The 16,167-nt window shown below is 42.4% G+C and overlaps 1 protein-coding gene across 3 annotated transcripts in view; it reads left to right on the top strand.

Annotated features, from left to right (window-relative positions):
* The window catches only part of LOC118386327 (receptor tyrosine-protein kinase erbB-4-like), a 668,294-nt gene that overhangs the window by 556,614 nt on the left and 95,513 nt on the right, over positions 1-16,167 (top strand). For all 3 annotated transcript variants that reach the window (XM_052522700.1, XM_052522699.1, XM_052522698.1), the window contains one exon: positions 11,103-11,235. In XM_052522700.1, coding sequence (XP_052378660.1) covers positions 11,103-11,235 — 133 coding nt within the window. The remainder of the gene's footprint in view (positions 1-11,102; positions 11,236-16,167) is intronic.

Here is a 16,167-nt window from a genome sequence, read left to right as displayed (position 1 = left end):
CTAATGATAAATACAATCCACCTGTGTGTAATCAAGTCTCCATATAAATGCACCTGCACTGTGATAGTCTGAGGTCCGTTAAAAGCGCAGAGAGCATCATGAAGAACAAGGAACACACCAGGCAGGTCCGAGATACTGTTGTGAAGAAGTTTAAAGCCGGATTTGGATACAAAAATATTTCCCAAGCTTTAAACATCCCAAGGAGCACTGTGCAAGCGATAATATTGAAATGGAAGGAGTATCAGACCACTGCAATTCTACCAAGACCTGGCCGTCCCTCTAAACTTTCAGCTCATACAAGGAGAAGACTGATCAGAGATGCAGCCAAGAGGCCCATGATCACTCTGGATGAACTGCAGAGATCTACAGCTGAGGTGGGACACTCTGTCCATAGGACAACAATCAGTCGTATATTGCACAAATCTGGCCTTTATGGAAGAGTGGCAAGAAGAAAGCCATTTCTTAAAGATATCCATAAAAAGTGTTGTTTGCCACAAGCCACCTGGGAGACACACCAAACATGTGGAAGAAGGTGCTCTGGTCAGATGAAACCAAAATTGAACTTTTTGGCAACAATGCAAAACGTTATGGCGTAAAAGCAACACAGCTCACCACTGTCAAACATGGTGGTGGCAGCATCATGGTTTGGGCCTGCTTTTCTTCAGCAGTGACAGGGAAGATGGATGGAGCCAAATACAGGACCATTCTGGAAGAAAACCTGATGGAGTCTGCAAAAGATCTGAGACTGGGACGGAGATTTGTCTTCCAACAAGACAACGATCCAAAACATAAAGCAAAATCTACAATGGAATGGTTCAAAAATAAACATATAAATCAAATCAAATTTTATTTGTCACATACACATGGTTAGCAGATGTTAATGCGAGTGTAGCGAAATGCTTGTGCTTCTAGTTCCGACAATGCAGTGATAACCAACAAGCAATCTAACTAACAATTCCAAAACTACTGTCTTATACAGTGTAAGGGGATAAAGAATATGTACATAAGGATATGAATGAGTGATGGTACAGAGCAGCATACAGTAGATGGTATCGAGTACAGTATATACATATGAGATGAGTATGTAGACAAAGTAAACAAAGTGGCATAGTTAAAGTGGCTAGTGATACATGTATTACATAAGGATGCAGTCGATGATGTAGAGTACAGTATATACGTATGCATATGAGATGAATAATGTAGGGTAAGTAACATTATATAAGGTAGCATTGTTTAAAGTGGCTAGTGATATATTTACATAATTTCCCATCAATTCCCATTATTAAAGTGGCTGGAGTTGGGTCAGTGTCAATGACAGTGTGTTGGCAGCAGCCACTCAATGTTAGTGGTGGCTGTTTAACAGTCTGATGGCCTTGAGATAGAAGCTGTTTTTCAGTCTCTCGGTCCCAGCTTTGATGCACCTGTACTGACCTCGCCTTCTGGATGATAGCGGGGTGAACAGGCAGTGGTTCGGGTGGTTGATGTCCTTGATGATCTTTATGGCCTTCCTGTAACATCGGGTGGTGTAGGTGTCCTGGAGGGCAGGTAGTTTGCCCCCGGTGATGCGTTGTGCAGACCTCACTACCCTCTGGAGAGCCTTACGGTTGAGGGCGGAGCAGTTGCCGTACCAGGCGGTGATACAGCCCGCCAGGATGCTCTCGATTATGCATCTGTAGAAGTTTGTGAGTGCTTTTGGTGACAAGCCGAATTTCTTCAGCCTCCTGAGGTTGAAGAGGCGCTGCTGCGCCTTCTTCACGACGCTGTCAGTGTGAGTGGACCAATTTAGTTTGTCTGTGATGTGTACGCCGAGGAACTTAAAACTTTCTACCCTTTCCACTACTGTTCCATCGATGTGGATAGGGGGGTGTTCCCTCTGCTGTTTCCTGAAGTCCACAATCATCTCCTTAGTTTTGTTGACGTTGAGTGTGAGGTTATTTTCCTGACACCACACTCCGAGGGCCCTCACCTCCTCCCTGTAGGCCGTCTCGTTGTTGTTGGTAATCAAGCCTACCACTGTTGTGTCGTCCGCAAACTTGATGATTGAGTTGGAGGCGTGCGTGGCCACGCAGTCGTGGGTGAACAGGGAGTACAGGAGAGGGCTCAGAACGCACCCTTGTGGGGCCCCCGTGTTCAGGATCAGCGGGGAGGAGATGTTGCCTACCCTCACCACCTGGGGGCGGCCCGTCAGGAAGTCCAGTACCCAGTTGCACAGGGCGGGGTCGAGACCCAGGGTCTCGAGCTTGATGACAAGCTTGGAGGGTACTATGGTGTTGAATGCCGAGCTGTAGTCGATGAACAGCATATCCAGGTGTTAGAATGGCCAAGTCAAAGTCCAGACCTGAACTCCATCCTACCTCACTGAGCTCGAGCTGTTTTGCAAGGAGGAATGGGAAAAAATGTCAGTCTCTCGATGTGCAAAACTGATAGACATACCCCAAGCGACTTACAGCTGCAATCGCAGCAAAAGGTGGCGCTACAAAGTATTAACTTAAGGGGGCTGAATAATTTTGCACGCCCAATTTCAGTTTTTGATTTGTTAAAAAAGTTTGAAATATCCAATAAATGTCGTTCCACTTCATGATTGTGTCCCACTTGTTGATTCTTCACAAAAAAATAGTTTTATATCTTTATGTTTGAAGCCTGAAATGTGGCAAAAGGTCGCAAAGTTCAAGGGGGGGCCAATACTTTCGCAAGGCACTGTACATGTAGTTATTACCATGCATGCGATCCACACATTGCAGCCTGTACAATAAATATATTCACTGATCATGTACTCTTCCTTGGCAAATAAAGGTGCGGTTCTGGTATGAATCTCTGAGACATTATTTTTCAGTCATAGCCAATACCAGGTGTATCAAACTCCATTCTTTGAATGATGCTGTATCTACATGTATGTATTACAGTTATACAATTCAACAGTGTTTACCACTACTGCTCCTGGGACATCAATAATTCCACATTGTAACTATGCAATAGACTAGAACCATGATTTAAGTAAAGGCTAATTTGTAATTCATATATACAGAAAATAAACAGTACACTACACTTCCTATGCATATCTACCTCCATCTATCTGACGACACAGTAGATAATAGTATTTCAATGAGATACTTCATTTCAACCAGTGGAGTATGTGAAACGCTATATTGGAAGTTCATTATGCAGGTGTTATAAATAGATAATACATGCATTATAAATATTATGTTATAAATACAAGTTCAATCTGTACTTCAATGCACATACGATGTACATTCTAAAAAAAACAGAAAGACAGCGGTGGGGAGAGGGGTGTAAAAGACCAAGGGAAATGGGTAAGAGCAGAAGAGCCAGGAAGACAGCGGTGGGGAGAGGGGTGTAAAAGACCAAGGGAAATGGGTAAGAGCAGAAGAGCCAGGAAGACAGCGGTGGGGAGAGGGGTGTAAAAGACCAAGGGAAATGGGTAAGAGCAGAAGAGCCAGGAAGACAGCGGTGGGGAGAGGGGTGTAAAAGACCAAGGGAAATGGGTAAGAGCAGAAGAGCCAGGAAGACAGCGGTGGGGAGAGGGGTGTAAAAGACCAAGGGAAATGGGTAAGAGCAGAAGAGCCAGGAAGACAGCGGTGGGGAGAGGGGTGTAAAAGACCAAGGGAAATGGGTAAGAGCAGAAGAGCCAGGAAGACAGCGGTGGGGAGAGGGGTGTAAAAGACCAAGGGAAATGGGTAAGAGCAGAAGAGCCAGGAAGACAGCGGTGGGGAGAGGGGTGTAAAAGACCAAGGGAAATGGGTAAGAGCAGAAGAGCCAGGAAGACAGCGGTGGGGAGAGGGGTGTAAAAGACCAAGGGAAATGGGTAAGAGCAGAAGAGCCAGGAAGACAGCGGTGGGGAGAGGGGTGTAAAAGACCAAGGGAAAGAGGTAAGAGCAGAAGAGCCAGGAAGACAGCATATGACTAATGAATGACCTACCCTAATATTCTCTCAGTTCATCACCATTACATAGTGTCTCTAGCGCTGTCTCTTAACCAGCCCTGGGCCCCCAGTTGGCCCGAAGGTTATCTGTGGCGATGACGGGACTGGCTTCCGCTCTCACATCAACACATACCTGCAGACGAGAGACAGATGAATAGAGAGCATGATTAAACTTTGTTTCTTAAATTCTAACACTGTCAGTCAGGTGAAATACAAAACTGACCTTGGATCACTCTGGGACTACTATATCTCTATATTTCAATGTAAAGCACCTCTTTAATAATACTTCTGTTGATCCGACCAAGTGACCTCTCACCTATGATCATGCTGTGCCCTGTCAGATGTGGGAGGAGTTCACCAACACAGCTGATATAACCTAGAGGATTTAAGGAGAAGGATGAAGTGAAAGACTTAGAGGAAATAAGGTGGTGAAAGAGTGTTCAACAGGAATCTGTGTGTGTAGTCTCACCTGGTGTCCACACTAAGTGGTTCTTTATGCTCAAAAACAGACACGAGGACAAACAATATAACATGTAATTATAAGACTTTTACATTACCAGATCATTTGGAATTACTAAAGTATAACATTCCTTATAACAAATCATAACATTGGATAGATAGGTGCATGTGTAGCATGTGACAATAGCAGGATCATATCAAGGATTGCATCACAAATGAATACATAAATACCATTTGAAGCTTGATGACTTGATCATTTGAATCCGCTGTGTATTGCTAAGGCAAAAACAAAGATGTGCCCCCCCCTTTAAGTCCCCAGGACCAGGACTGAGAAGCACTGCTCTTCATTGGGACCTCTTTATCTGCAGACAGGCTTTCTAAGCTCTCTGTATACAAGGACAGAAAACCTCATAAGAAAACAGACTTTATTATACTCAAATTAGACAGCACTGAATATCGCGTTCTGTCCTCACTTTTAAAGACTGGAACTACACAAAATGACCTGCTCTATCCAGAATATCCCACTTTGACAGCGGGGCCTGCTATCCTTGCACCCTCATCCATGGCTGTTAGCTAGCTACACATGTATTTTACAGTGTTAAATATATCAAGATAGATAGCTAATATGAAGTGAGGTAGCTGGTCAAATGTAATTAACTTAGCTAGCTGTGAGTCTCACTAGTGTTGAGTAATGTGCTATTAAAGTGGTGTAGGTGTCACGCCTTGGTCTTAGTATTTTGTGTTTTCTTTATTATTTGTTCAGGCCAGGGTGTGACATGGGGTTATTGTATCGTCATATTGGGGTTTTTGTAGGCATTGAGATTGTGATTGATTAGGGGTGTGTCTAGTATAGGCTTGGCTGCCTGAGGCGGTTCTCAATCAGAGTCAGGTGATTCTTGTTGTCTCTGATGGGGAACTGTATTTAGGTAGCCTGGGTTTCACTTTGTATTTCGTGGGTGATTGCTCCTGTCTCTGTGTAGTTTCACCAGATAGGCTGTAATTAGGTTTTCACGTTCCGTTTGTTGTTTTGCTTTTGTAACAGTTATTTCATGTATCGCTCTTCATTTATTTAAGACATGAGTAACCACCGTTCATTTACATTTACATTTAAGTCATTTAGCAGACGCTCTTATCCAGAGCGACTTACAAATTTGATCAAATGTTTCAGGTAGCCTTCATCAAGCTTCCCACAATAATTTGGGTGAATTTTGGAGCATTCCTCCTGACAGAGCTGGTGTAACTGAGTCAGGTTTGTAGGCCTCCTTGCTCAAACACGCTCTGTCAGTTCTGCCCACAAATGTTCTATAGGTTTTAGGTCAGGGCTTTGTGATGGCCACTCCAATACCTTGACTTTGTTGTCCTTAAGCCATTTTGCCACTTTGGAAGTATGCTTGGGGTCATTGTCGATTTGGAAGACACATTTGCGACCAAGCTTTAACTTGTCTGATGTCTTGAGATGTTGCTTCAATATATCCACATAGATTTCTTACCTCATGATGCCATCTATTTTGTGAAGTGCACCAGTGCCTCCTGCAGCAAAGCACCCCCACAACATGATGCTGCCATCCCCGTGCTTCACGGTTGGGATGGTGTTCTTTGGCTCGCAAGCCTCCCCCTTTTTCCTCCAAACATAACGATGGTCATTATAGTTCAATTTTTGTTTCATCAGACCAGAGGACATTTCTCCAAAAAGTACGGTCTTTGTCCCCATGTGCAGTTGCAGACTGTAGCCTGGCTTTTTTATGGCAGTTTTGGAGCAGTGGCTTCTTCCTTGCTGAGCGACCTTTCAGGTTATGTCGATATAGGACTCGTTTTACTGTGGATATAGATACTTTTGTACCTGTTTCCTCTAGCATCTTCATAAGGTCCTTTGCTATCGTTCTGGGATTGATTTGCACCTTTCGCACACAAGTATGTTCATCTCTAGGAGACAGAACGCGTCTCCTTAGTGAGCCGAATGATGGCTGCGTGGTCCCATGGTGTTTATACTTGCATACTATTGTTTGTACAGATGAATGTGGTACCTTCAGGTGTTTGGAAATTGCTCCCAAGGATGAACCAGACTTGTGGAGGTCTACAATTATTTTTCTGAGGTCTTGGCTGATTTCTTTTGATTTCCCCACGATGTTAAGCAAAGAAGCACTGAGTTTGTAGGTAGGCCTTGAAATACATCCACAGGAACACCTCAAATTGACTCAAATTATGTCAATTAGTCTATCAGAAGCTTCTAAAGCCATGAGATCATTTTCTGGAATTTCCCAAGCTGTTTAAAGGCACAGTCAACTTAGTGTATGTAAACTTCTGACCCACTGGAATTGTGATACAGTGAATTATAAGTGAAATAATCTGTAAACAATTGTTGGAAAAATGACAAAGTAGATGTCCTAACCGACTTGCCAAAACTATGGTTTGTTAACAAGACATTTGTGGAGTGGTTGAAAAACGAGATTGAATGTCTCTAACCTAAGTAGGTTGTAGGCTGGGTTCCACAGCTGATCTGATATTGTGTCAACCCTCTTCTACTTTCCTTCCTACTCCTTGCCACAGTCTGCTGTGAGACTTGACTGTCACCTGCACTCTGTCGCTCTCTGCGTTTTGACCCCCCCACACACACACACACACACACACACACACACACACACACACACACACACACACACACACACACACACACACACACACACACACACATGCTGATTGTCATATTGGCTCAAAAGAGGATGTCACTCCACACATTCTCAAGTCTGTTTTTTACTTATTACCCCATTCTCCACTTTCCATTTGGGCATGTCTATACAATGTTTACTAGGAGTATGCCTTTGCTTTCCTACAAATTACAACTATGTCTCTTGAAGCCACTTCCTCCACAAATCATCATGTCGTCCCTTACTACAGTAAAGCCATCCCTGTAATATTGGGTAGGAGCTGGGAGAGGTGGAGGTGGGAGAATGAGCAGGTGCACCCTATTCCCTATGTGCCGTGGTCAAATGTAGCACACTACATACAGTAGGGAATAGAGGAGCCATTTGGGAGGCACCCGATGACCGAAAGATTGGGGGGTGTTTCATGTGATTCCAGAAGTGAGCTGAGTGTGATAACATGTAATGGCCCTGTGATGTACCAGGTGGCTGATAGCTTTCTTGCTGATGTAAAACATGACTGGAGTGTGCTGACGTGTGCTCTGGCTCTCGTGAGTGTGCTCTGCTCTGTTCTGTTCTGCCAAATGAGCCCTTTTTACAGTTTTTTACAATCACTTTGGCACTAATTTCGGAACCTTGATGTCATTTTTCAAAACAATAGACACAAAACTCACAACCAATGATCAAAATGCAAATTTTTCAAAGCTCTTAACACTTTTTCCAATTGCTTGGATACAATACACATAAAGCTAAGATAATTTGTTCATTGAACTAAAATCGCCTGTTCAAAATGACACAACTTAACATCAAAGTATTACCATTTCAAAATGCAATTCACACATTACATCTGAAATGACTGTCTATTCATTTCATTACAATGATCTAACTATCAATTGATACAACTGCTCAAAATGATAAGTAACTGTTGCGTTACTCTTAATACATAGTTTTATGGAAACTGATGATCAATATTCCATGTTTAGAACATGAACGTTTCAGGATAATGAGATCCATTGACACCAATTACTGTGGAACATGAACCAATTGGACTACATTATCTATGGATGTAATATTTAATCACCATTCTTTATCAGACACTGTTCCTATGGTCCCATGTACCACTTTTCCAGACCATGTTTTCAGATTTGACATTAGTGTACACTCACCGGCCACTTTATTAGGTACACCTGTCTAGTACTGGGTAGGGCCTGCTTTTGCCTCCACAACAGCCTGAATTATTCACGGTGTTGTATGTTAAGAGATGCCCTTCTGCACACCTCTGTTTTAAACAGCTGTTATTTGAGCATGTGTGGACTTTCCCACAGAACTGCCGCTCACTGAATGTGTTTTGTTTATCGCACCATTCTCTGTAAACTCTAGAGAATGTAGTGCATAAAAATCCCAGGAAGGCAGCTGCTTCTGAGATGCTGGAATCACCATGTGTGGCATCAACAATCATACCAGGGTCAAAGTTGCTTAGATTACTCATCTTGCCCGTTCGAATGTTTGGTCGAACAACATCTAAAGCTCTCTACCCTATATATGATGTTTTACAGTAAGCCAGGTGAGGAACACTGCAGTGATGTTTTACAGTAAGCCAGGTGAGGAACACTGCAGTAATGTTTTACAGTAAGTCAGGTGAGGAACACAGCAGTGATGTTTTACAGTAAGCCAGGTGAGGAACACTGCAGTGATGTTTTACAGTAAGCCAGGTGAGGAACACTGCAGTGATGTTTTACAGTAAGTCAGGTGAGGAACACAGCAGTGATGTTTTACAGTAAGCCAGGTGAGGAACACTGCAGTGATGTTTTACAGTAAGCCAGGTGAGGAACACTGCAGTGATGTTTTACAGTAAGCCAGGTGAGGAACACTGCAGTGATGTTTTACAGTAAGCCAGGTGAGGAACACTGCAGTGATGTTTTACAGTAAGTCAGGTGAGGAACACAGCAGTGATGTTTTACAGTAAGCCAGGTGAGGAACACTGCAGTGATGTTTTACAGTAAGTCAGGTGAGGAACACAGCAGTGATGTTTTACAGTAAGCCAGGTGAGGAACACTGCAGTGATGTTTTACAGTAAGCCAGGTGAGAAACACTGCAGTGATGTTTTACAGTAAGCCAGGTGAGGAACACTGCAGTGATGTTTTACAGTAAGCCAGGTGAGGAACACTGCAATGATGTTTTACAGTAAGCCAGGTGAGGAACACTGCAGTGATGTTTTACAATAAGTCAGGTGAGGAATACAGCAGTGATGTTTTACAGTAAGCCAGGTGAGGAACACTGCAGTAATGTTTTACAGTAAGTCAGGTGAGGAACACAGCAGTGATGTTTTACAGTAAGCCAGGTGAGGAACACTGCAGTGATGTTTTACAGTAAGCCAGGTGAGGAACACTGCAGTAATGTTTTACAGTAAGTCAGGTGAGGAACACAGCAGTGATGTTTTACAGTAAGCCAGGTGAGGAACACTGCAGTGATGTTTTACAGTAAGCCAGGTGAGGAACACTGCAGTGATGCTTTACAGTAAGTCAGGTGAGGAACACAGCAGTGATGTTTTACAGTAAGCCAGGTGAGGAACACAGCAGTGATGTTTTACAGTAAGCCAGGTGAGGAACACTGCAGTGATGTTTTACAGTAAGTCAGGTGAGGAACACAGCAGTGATGTTTTACAGTAAGCCAGGTGAGGAACACTGCAGTGATGTTTTACAGTAAGTCAGGTGAGGAACACAGCAGTGATGTTTTACAGTAAGCCAGGTGAGGAACACTGCAGTGATGTTTTACAGTAAGCCAGGTGAGGAACACTGCAGTGATGTTTTACAGTAAGCCAGGTGAGGAACACTGCAGTGATGTTTTACAGTAAGCCAGGTGAGGAACACTGCAGTGATGTTTTACAGTAAGCCAGGTGAGGAACACTGCAGTGATGTTTTACAGTAAGCCAGGTAAGGAACACTGCAGTTGACCTTTAACTGTTTTTTCTTTTTTTGTAGCTAAATATTTTTGCTTTGATTCAAAGAAACCTATGTTGTGATTTTATTGTATTTCATCAATAAATGTCATATTTTGTTCAATGATTCCACTGTGTCTGTAGTATTCTCTCTACTATGATGTATTTACGTGTAGTAGCATAATGAAACATGTATCACATATTTTATCACTATAATATTTAATGATTGTACAAACAACTACACAGTGAAACTATTGGTATCTTGTGTGTGGTTGATCTAAAAATGAATGGTCCTATGCTACTTCATGATAAATTAGTTATTTGAACCAATGGTTCTGCAAGTACAAGGCTTCTTTAACGATATGAATGCACAATGCAATGTTTTGAACATTGGAAAACCTGTGTTGCAAGTGATGACCGTTTTGAGTTTTGTGTCTAGAGTTTTGAAAAATGACCACAAGGTTCTGAAATTAGTGCCAAAGTGATTGTTAAAAACTGTATTAAGATAGAGAATAGGGCCTATTCACTCAGATACACCATCTCATCTTCTCACCTACAGTATACTGTGTCTGCGTTCTAAATGGCACTCCATTCCCTACATGCACTTTTAACCAAGTCCCTAGGGGTATGGTCAAAAGTAGTGCACTATGCAGGGAATAGGGTGCCATTTGGGACATAACCCAAAGTGCCCAGCACTCAGCGCAGACAGACAGACAGGGAGACAGGTTGGGAGTGTAGAGGGTTGGAGAGATCATGGAAAGTGCTGATCACACATGCTGAATGGAATATATTATTTTTATTCAATTAGAAAAAATGTCCTGACTTTCATTTCTTTCCCTTCTTTGAATTAACTGCCTAACATTGTAACAGGACACCTGCAGATGCTAGATCATGTATTTTGTCAAAGGTTGTTAGCTAATTAAGAATTGTCCCAAGCTCTAGTCAGTCAAGTCTGCTGTGACCTCTGGAGTAAGTGCTTATCAAACCTGGTTTAAAATAATATTTGTTTCCTTTCAAATATTTGTAGCATTTGATTAAACCTGCTTGACCTGCCAGTCAGACAAACTAGTCCATTGGTTTCACTGTACCAGCCAATAATAGGTACATCAACATCTCTCTCCCTCAGGACTCCCCTGATTGCAGCCGGGGTGATAGGTGGCCTCTTCGTGGTGGTCATCGTGGCTCTGAGCGGAGCCGTGTCCGTCCGCAGGAAGAGCATCAAGAAGAAGAGAGCTCTGCGACGCTTCCTCGAGACAGAGGTACGGGGTGTGAATACACACACACACACACACACACACACACACACACACACACACACACACACACACACACACACACACACACACACACACACACACACACACACACACACACACACACACACACACACACACATACACACACCTGGAGACAAAGTTTGGATGTGGATATGATAATCAAGGATAGAGGTATGTACTTCAAGCTGACTGGAGACAGGACAGGGTAAGGACATCTTGAGATGTGGATCATAGACAAACCTTCCATTGGGCTCTCGTCAAAATATAGGGAATAGGGTACCAATTGGGAAGTAGCACGAGTTTACAGTACAAAGACTTTGCAGTGATTAGTTTTGAAGTTTCAGTTCACTATCATCCTACATCCTAATCTTAGTGTGATGGTCTTCCCTACACTCACTGCTTTATGAAGAGCTGTAATAACACAGAGCCAGTAGTGCCAATCTCTCTCTTGGCATGTGATGTGCTCTGTTATAGGTGAGGGCCACCAGAGGCTATGAGATCACAGAGTGGCCTCTCCCTCTCCTTCCTCTCTCTGTCATATCCTCTCTCTGTCATATCCTCTCTCTCTCTCTCTCTCTCTCTCTCTCTCTCTCTCTCTCTCTCTCTCTCTCTCTCTCTCTCTCTCTCTCTCCTCTGTGGCCTTTCTCCCTTATCTATCATGTCCTCTCTCCCGCCTCTCTACATCCTATTTCCCTCCATCTCTTGTTCCCTCTCTCTCTCTCTCTCTCTCTCTCTCTCTCTCTCTCTCTCTCTGGTCAAAACTAGTGTACTATGTAGGGAATAGGGGACCATGACGCAGCCCAAACAGGCAGGAGGCTGGGGAGCAGAGCGCAGATCTCTCATCCCCTCAAAACATCCATCTTAATGAATATCCCAGCCTGCCTTGCTCCACTCCCTGCCACGCGACCCCAACCAGGAAGCGTTCTGTCTGCATTTGGAACTCTTAATGAAATATCAAGAGTATTGTCTCCCCCCTCTCCCTTGTCTGATCAGAATGAATGGATAGGATAGAGAGGAGATGGGTAAGTCCCTAATGTACTGCACATGTGATAGGAGATATATGATATTAGTTATAACGACGACTGTGAAATAACATTAACAGGCAGCCTATCATTCAGTTTCACTTTAATTGAGTTTCAGTATTTTAGTCCCATTCAGTACTGTAGCTACTAGCTACATACTGTGAGATGCCTGATGCGTACAGTTGAAGTCGATAGTTTACATACACTTAGGTTGGAGTCATTAAAACTCGTTTTTCAACCACTCCACAAATGTCTTGTTAACAAACTATAGTTTTGGCAAGTCGGTTAGGACATCTACTTTCTGTGTGATACAAGTCATTTTCCAAGAATTGTTTACTGACAGATTATTTCACTTATAATTCACTGTATCACAATTCCAGTGGGTCAGAAGTTTACATAAACTAAGTTGACTGTGCATTCATCTCGTAGAGATGAACATACTTTGGTGCGAAAAGTGCAAATCAATCCCAGAACAACAGCAAAGGACCTTGTGAAGATGCTGGAGGAAACACGTACAAAAGTATCTATATCCACAGTGAAACTAGTCCTATATCAACATAACCTGAAAGGCCGCTCAGCAAGGAAGAAGCCACTGCTCCAAAACCGCCATAAAAAAGCCAGACTACAGTTTGAAACTGCATATGGGGACAAAGATCATACTTTTTGGAGAAATGTCCTCTGGTCTGATGAAACAAAAATATAACTGTTTGACCATAATAACCATTGTTATGTTTGGAGTAAAAAGAGGGAGGCTTGCAAGCCGAAGAACACAATCCCAACTGTGAAGCAAAGACTGGTGCACTTCACAAAATAGATGGCATCATGAGGTAGGAAAACAACGTGGATATATTGAAGCAACATCTCAAGACATCAGTTAAAGTTAAAACTTGGTCGCAAATGGGTCTTCCAAATGGACAGTGACCACAAGCATACTTCCAAAGTTGTGGAAAAATGGCTTAAGGACAACAATGTCAAGGTATTGGAGTGGCCATCACAAAGCCCTGACCTCAATCCTATAGAAAACTTGTGAGCTGAACTGAAAAAGTGTGAGGGAGCAAGGAGGCCTACAAACCTGACTCAGTTACACCAGCTCTGTCAGGAGGAATGCTCCAAAATTCACCCAATTTATTGTGGGAAGCTTGCGGAAGGCTGCCCGAAATGATGAAGGAAATAAAAGTTGAAATAAATCATTCTCTCTACTATTATTCTGACATTTCACATTGTTAAAATAAAGTGTTGATCCTAACTAACCCAAGACAAGGAATTGTTACTATGATTAAGTGTCTCAGGAATTGTGAAAAACTGAGTTTAAATGTATTTGGCAAAGGTGTATGTAAACTTCCGACTTCAACTGTATGTGTCCTGTTCTATTGCTAATGTTGAGGGCGGTATAGCGCTAGCTCACTCTGAGCGCTACCTGAAGAGAGGACAGACATTCAGGTGTATGTAAACTTCCGACTTCAACTGTATGTGTCCTGTTCTATTGCTAATGTTGAGGGCGGTATAGCGCTAGCTCACTCTGAGCGCTACCTGAAGAGAGGACAGGCATTCACTCTATCACCGTGTAGGAGAAGAGAGTAGGAGATAGGAGGAAAGGAGAGAAGAGGAGAAGAGAGTACTCTGTGTTAACAGACAGTAGGTTCAGGTTCCATTAAAGCTCTCAACACCACATAGTGTAGTGAAAAAGCCAGGATGTACTGCACTCTAAAAAATGCTGGATTAAAAGCAACCCAATTTGGGTTATTTGGTAACCCATCACTGAGTAAATATTGAACAGAACATACATTGGGTTATTTTGACCCAGCCAGTTCGGTTGTTGGGATGACCCAAATATGGGTTAATTTATCCTTTCATTTGGTATTTTTTTACAGTCACCCTGCGTTGATCTAAAAGCTGGGTCTTTTTTAATTGACCCATGTCTAATTTACTGTAGTATTGTCTGGGGCACGACATGTGCCTGCTACTTACACAAAATACTCATCATTAAAAAAAAATTGCCTGACTAGCCCTCCTCTAATTACCTGGCTCCACCTGCACCTTTGTTTAAGAAACTCAATATCTTGTCTATTTTTGACATTAATGCACGCCAGTTCTGTATTTTCATCTACAAATACTCATGCCTCCCAGACAATTGTCATGTCTTTGGCTATGCCAGATTAAGTAATATAACATGCTATTCTATAAAATAATTTCTCCGTAATTAATATCACCTGATTGAGCTAATCATGTAAATGTAATTAACTAGAGAGTCGGGGCACCACAAAATAATATTCATAGAGCCGTTATCTTCCGAATAAACTCTTAAAGACCTAGTAATATTTTACATCAATAGCAGTCAATATTAATCGTCAACATTCAGTGTCATCTGAAAGTTGCAAATTCTTGGTTATCTTCATGAACCCTGGCTAACAAGTTGAATCAGCAATACAAAATTGGGTTTAATTATTTATTTACTAAATACCTAACTAATCACACAGAATTACACATACATAAAATTAATCATAACTTGATTACAAATTATGTCATAAAGGAAAAGGTCCCTAGCGGGCGGAACAGATATGACAGCTGGTTACACAAAAGAAGGGCTGGGTTTGAGTGAAAGAGCGGGAAGACTGAAGCCGAAAGGAAGAAGCTGTGCTATCGTAAATACAGTATCTTATGCATTCTAAATTACCACACATTTGGAAAAAGAAAATGCAATAAATATTTACTCTAAGCTGCGCTTCGGTAGGTTGGTGGTAGATGGAAGGCCATGTTGCCAAACCTAGTCCTTTGTCCTTTGAAGAATGTCTCTGGTGGTCAATTGGATACGTTGTAGTAACGTCCTTGTGTGATAGACGGGATACTCTGTCTGTTCCTTCGTTTGCAGCTGCTGTTGCTAACTCAATGGCTAGGAGGTATCGCTTATGTAGTGAATACGAGTTCAAAGATAACCATTCTGACATTGGACTATCGACCTCACATCCTCGGAACAGGAGGTTATATTGTCGTCAAGGCTTTATATAGGAAGGGAGAGGAGGGCGTGTTTGAAATGTTTTATAGCCCATGTCCCTTCACAGGGGTGGGCCACTGATTGAGCAGAGCCCTAAACTTGTGAGACCCCAAATATCACATTTTAGAAGCTAAAATCACATTTCATCCCATCACGAATAATTTCATATTCAAACATTTAAATTGAACAACAATTCCATGTGAATCCAATAACTCTGATGTGTAGACTTTCCACTGTAGTGTTTATGTCATCTTATCATTGACGAGAATGTCTCAGAATGTCTCAGATGACAAACGAACTGGTCGGGTTACCAGAATATAGTTCATTTCCCCCCACCTTCTGATGTTTCCATAATCTATATGTTAACCAAGGGGTTTGCAAATGTAACATCAGTAGGGTAGAGAGAGGGAAAAGGGGGAGAGGTATTTATGACTGTCATAAACCTAACCCCAGCCCAACGTCATGACACAGTTTACCTTTCAATGGATTCTTCCAGGTTCATTCTGAAATCCATCTTTATAACACAAGACACTGTGATAACCTTCACTCTCCCCACTGCCGCACCTCACATAGTCAATTCTCTCTCAGATACAGAGGTACCATACTCTGGAATTGCCAAACACTCATCATCCCTCAATAACTTTAAGCGTAGACTGGGGGTCAGTCTGATGAACCAAACTACTCAGTAATCTCCTCCATATAGCCCAACTCACACTCACATCCACACATGCGCACACACTTTATGATTAGTAGGTTTTGTTATCTGTTTTATCTAACTATTTTATTTTTGTACAGATGTGTGGTATACTGTTTTTTGTGGTGTGTTTTTATAGAAGCCCTTGGGCTACCAACCACACCTGCACACCGTATTTGTTGTTGTTGTGATAGCTATACAACAGA

Source organism: Oncorhynchus keta, chromosome 7, assembly GCF_023373465.1.
Source record: "Oncorhynchus keta strain PuntledgeMale-10-30-2019 chromosome 7, Oket_V2, whole genome shotgun sequence".
NCBI lineage: Eukaryota > Metazoa > Chordata > Actinopteri > Salmoniformes > Salmonidae > Oncorhynchus > Oncorhynchus keta.
The sequence above is the reverse complement of the archived record's forward strand: the minus strand, read 5'-3'. Positions and strand labels throughout refer to the sequence as shown.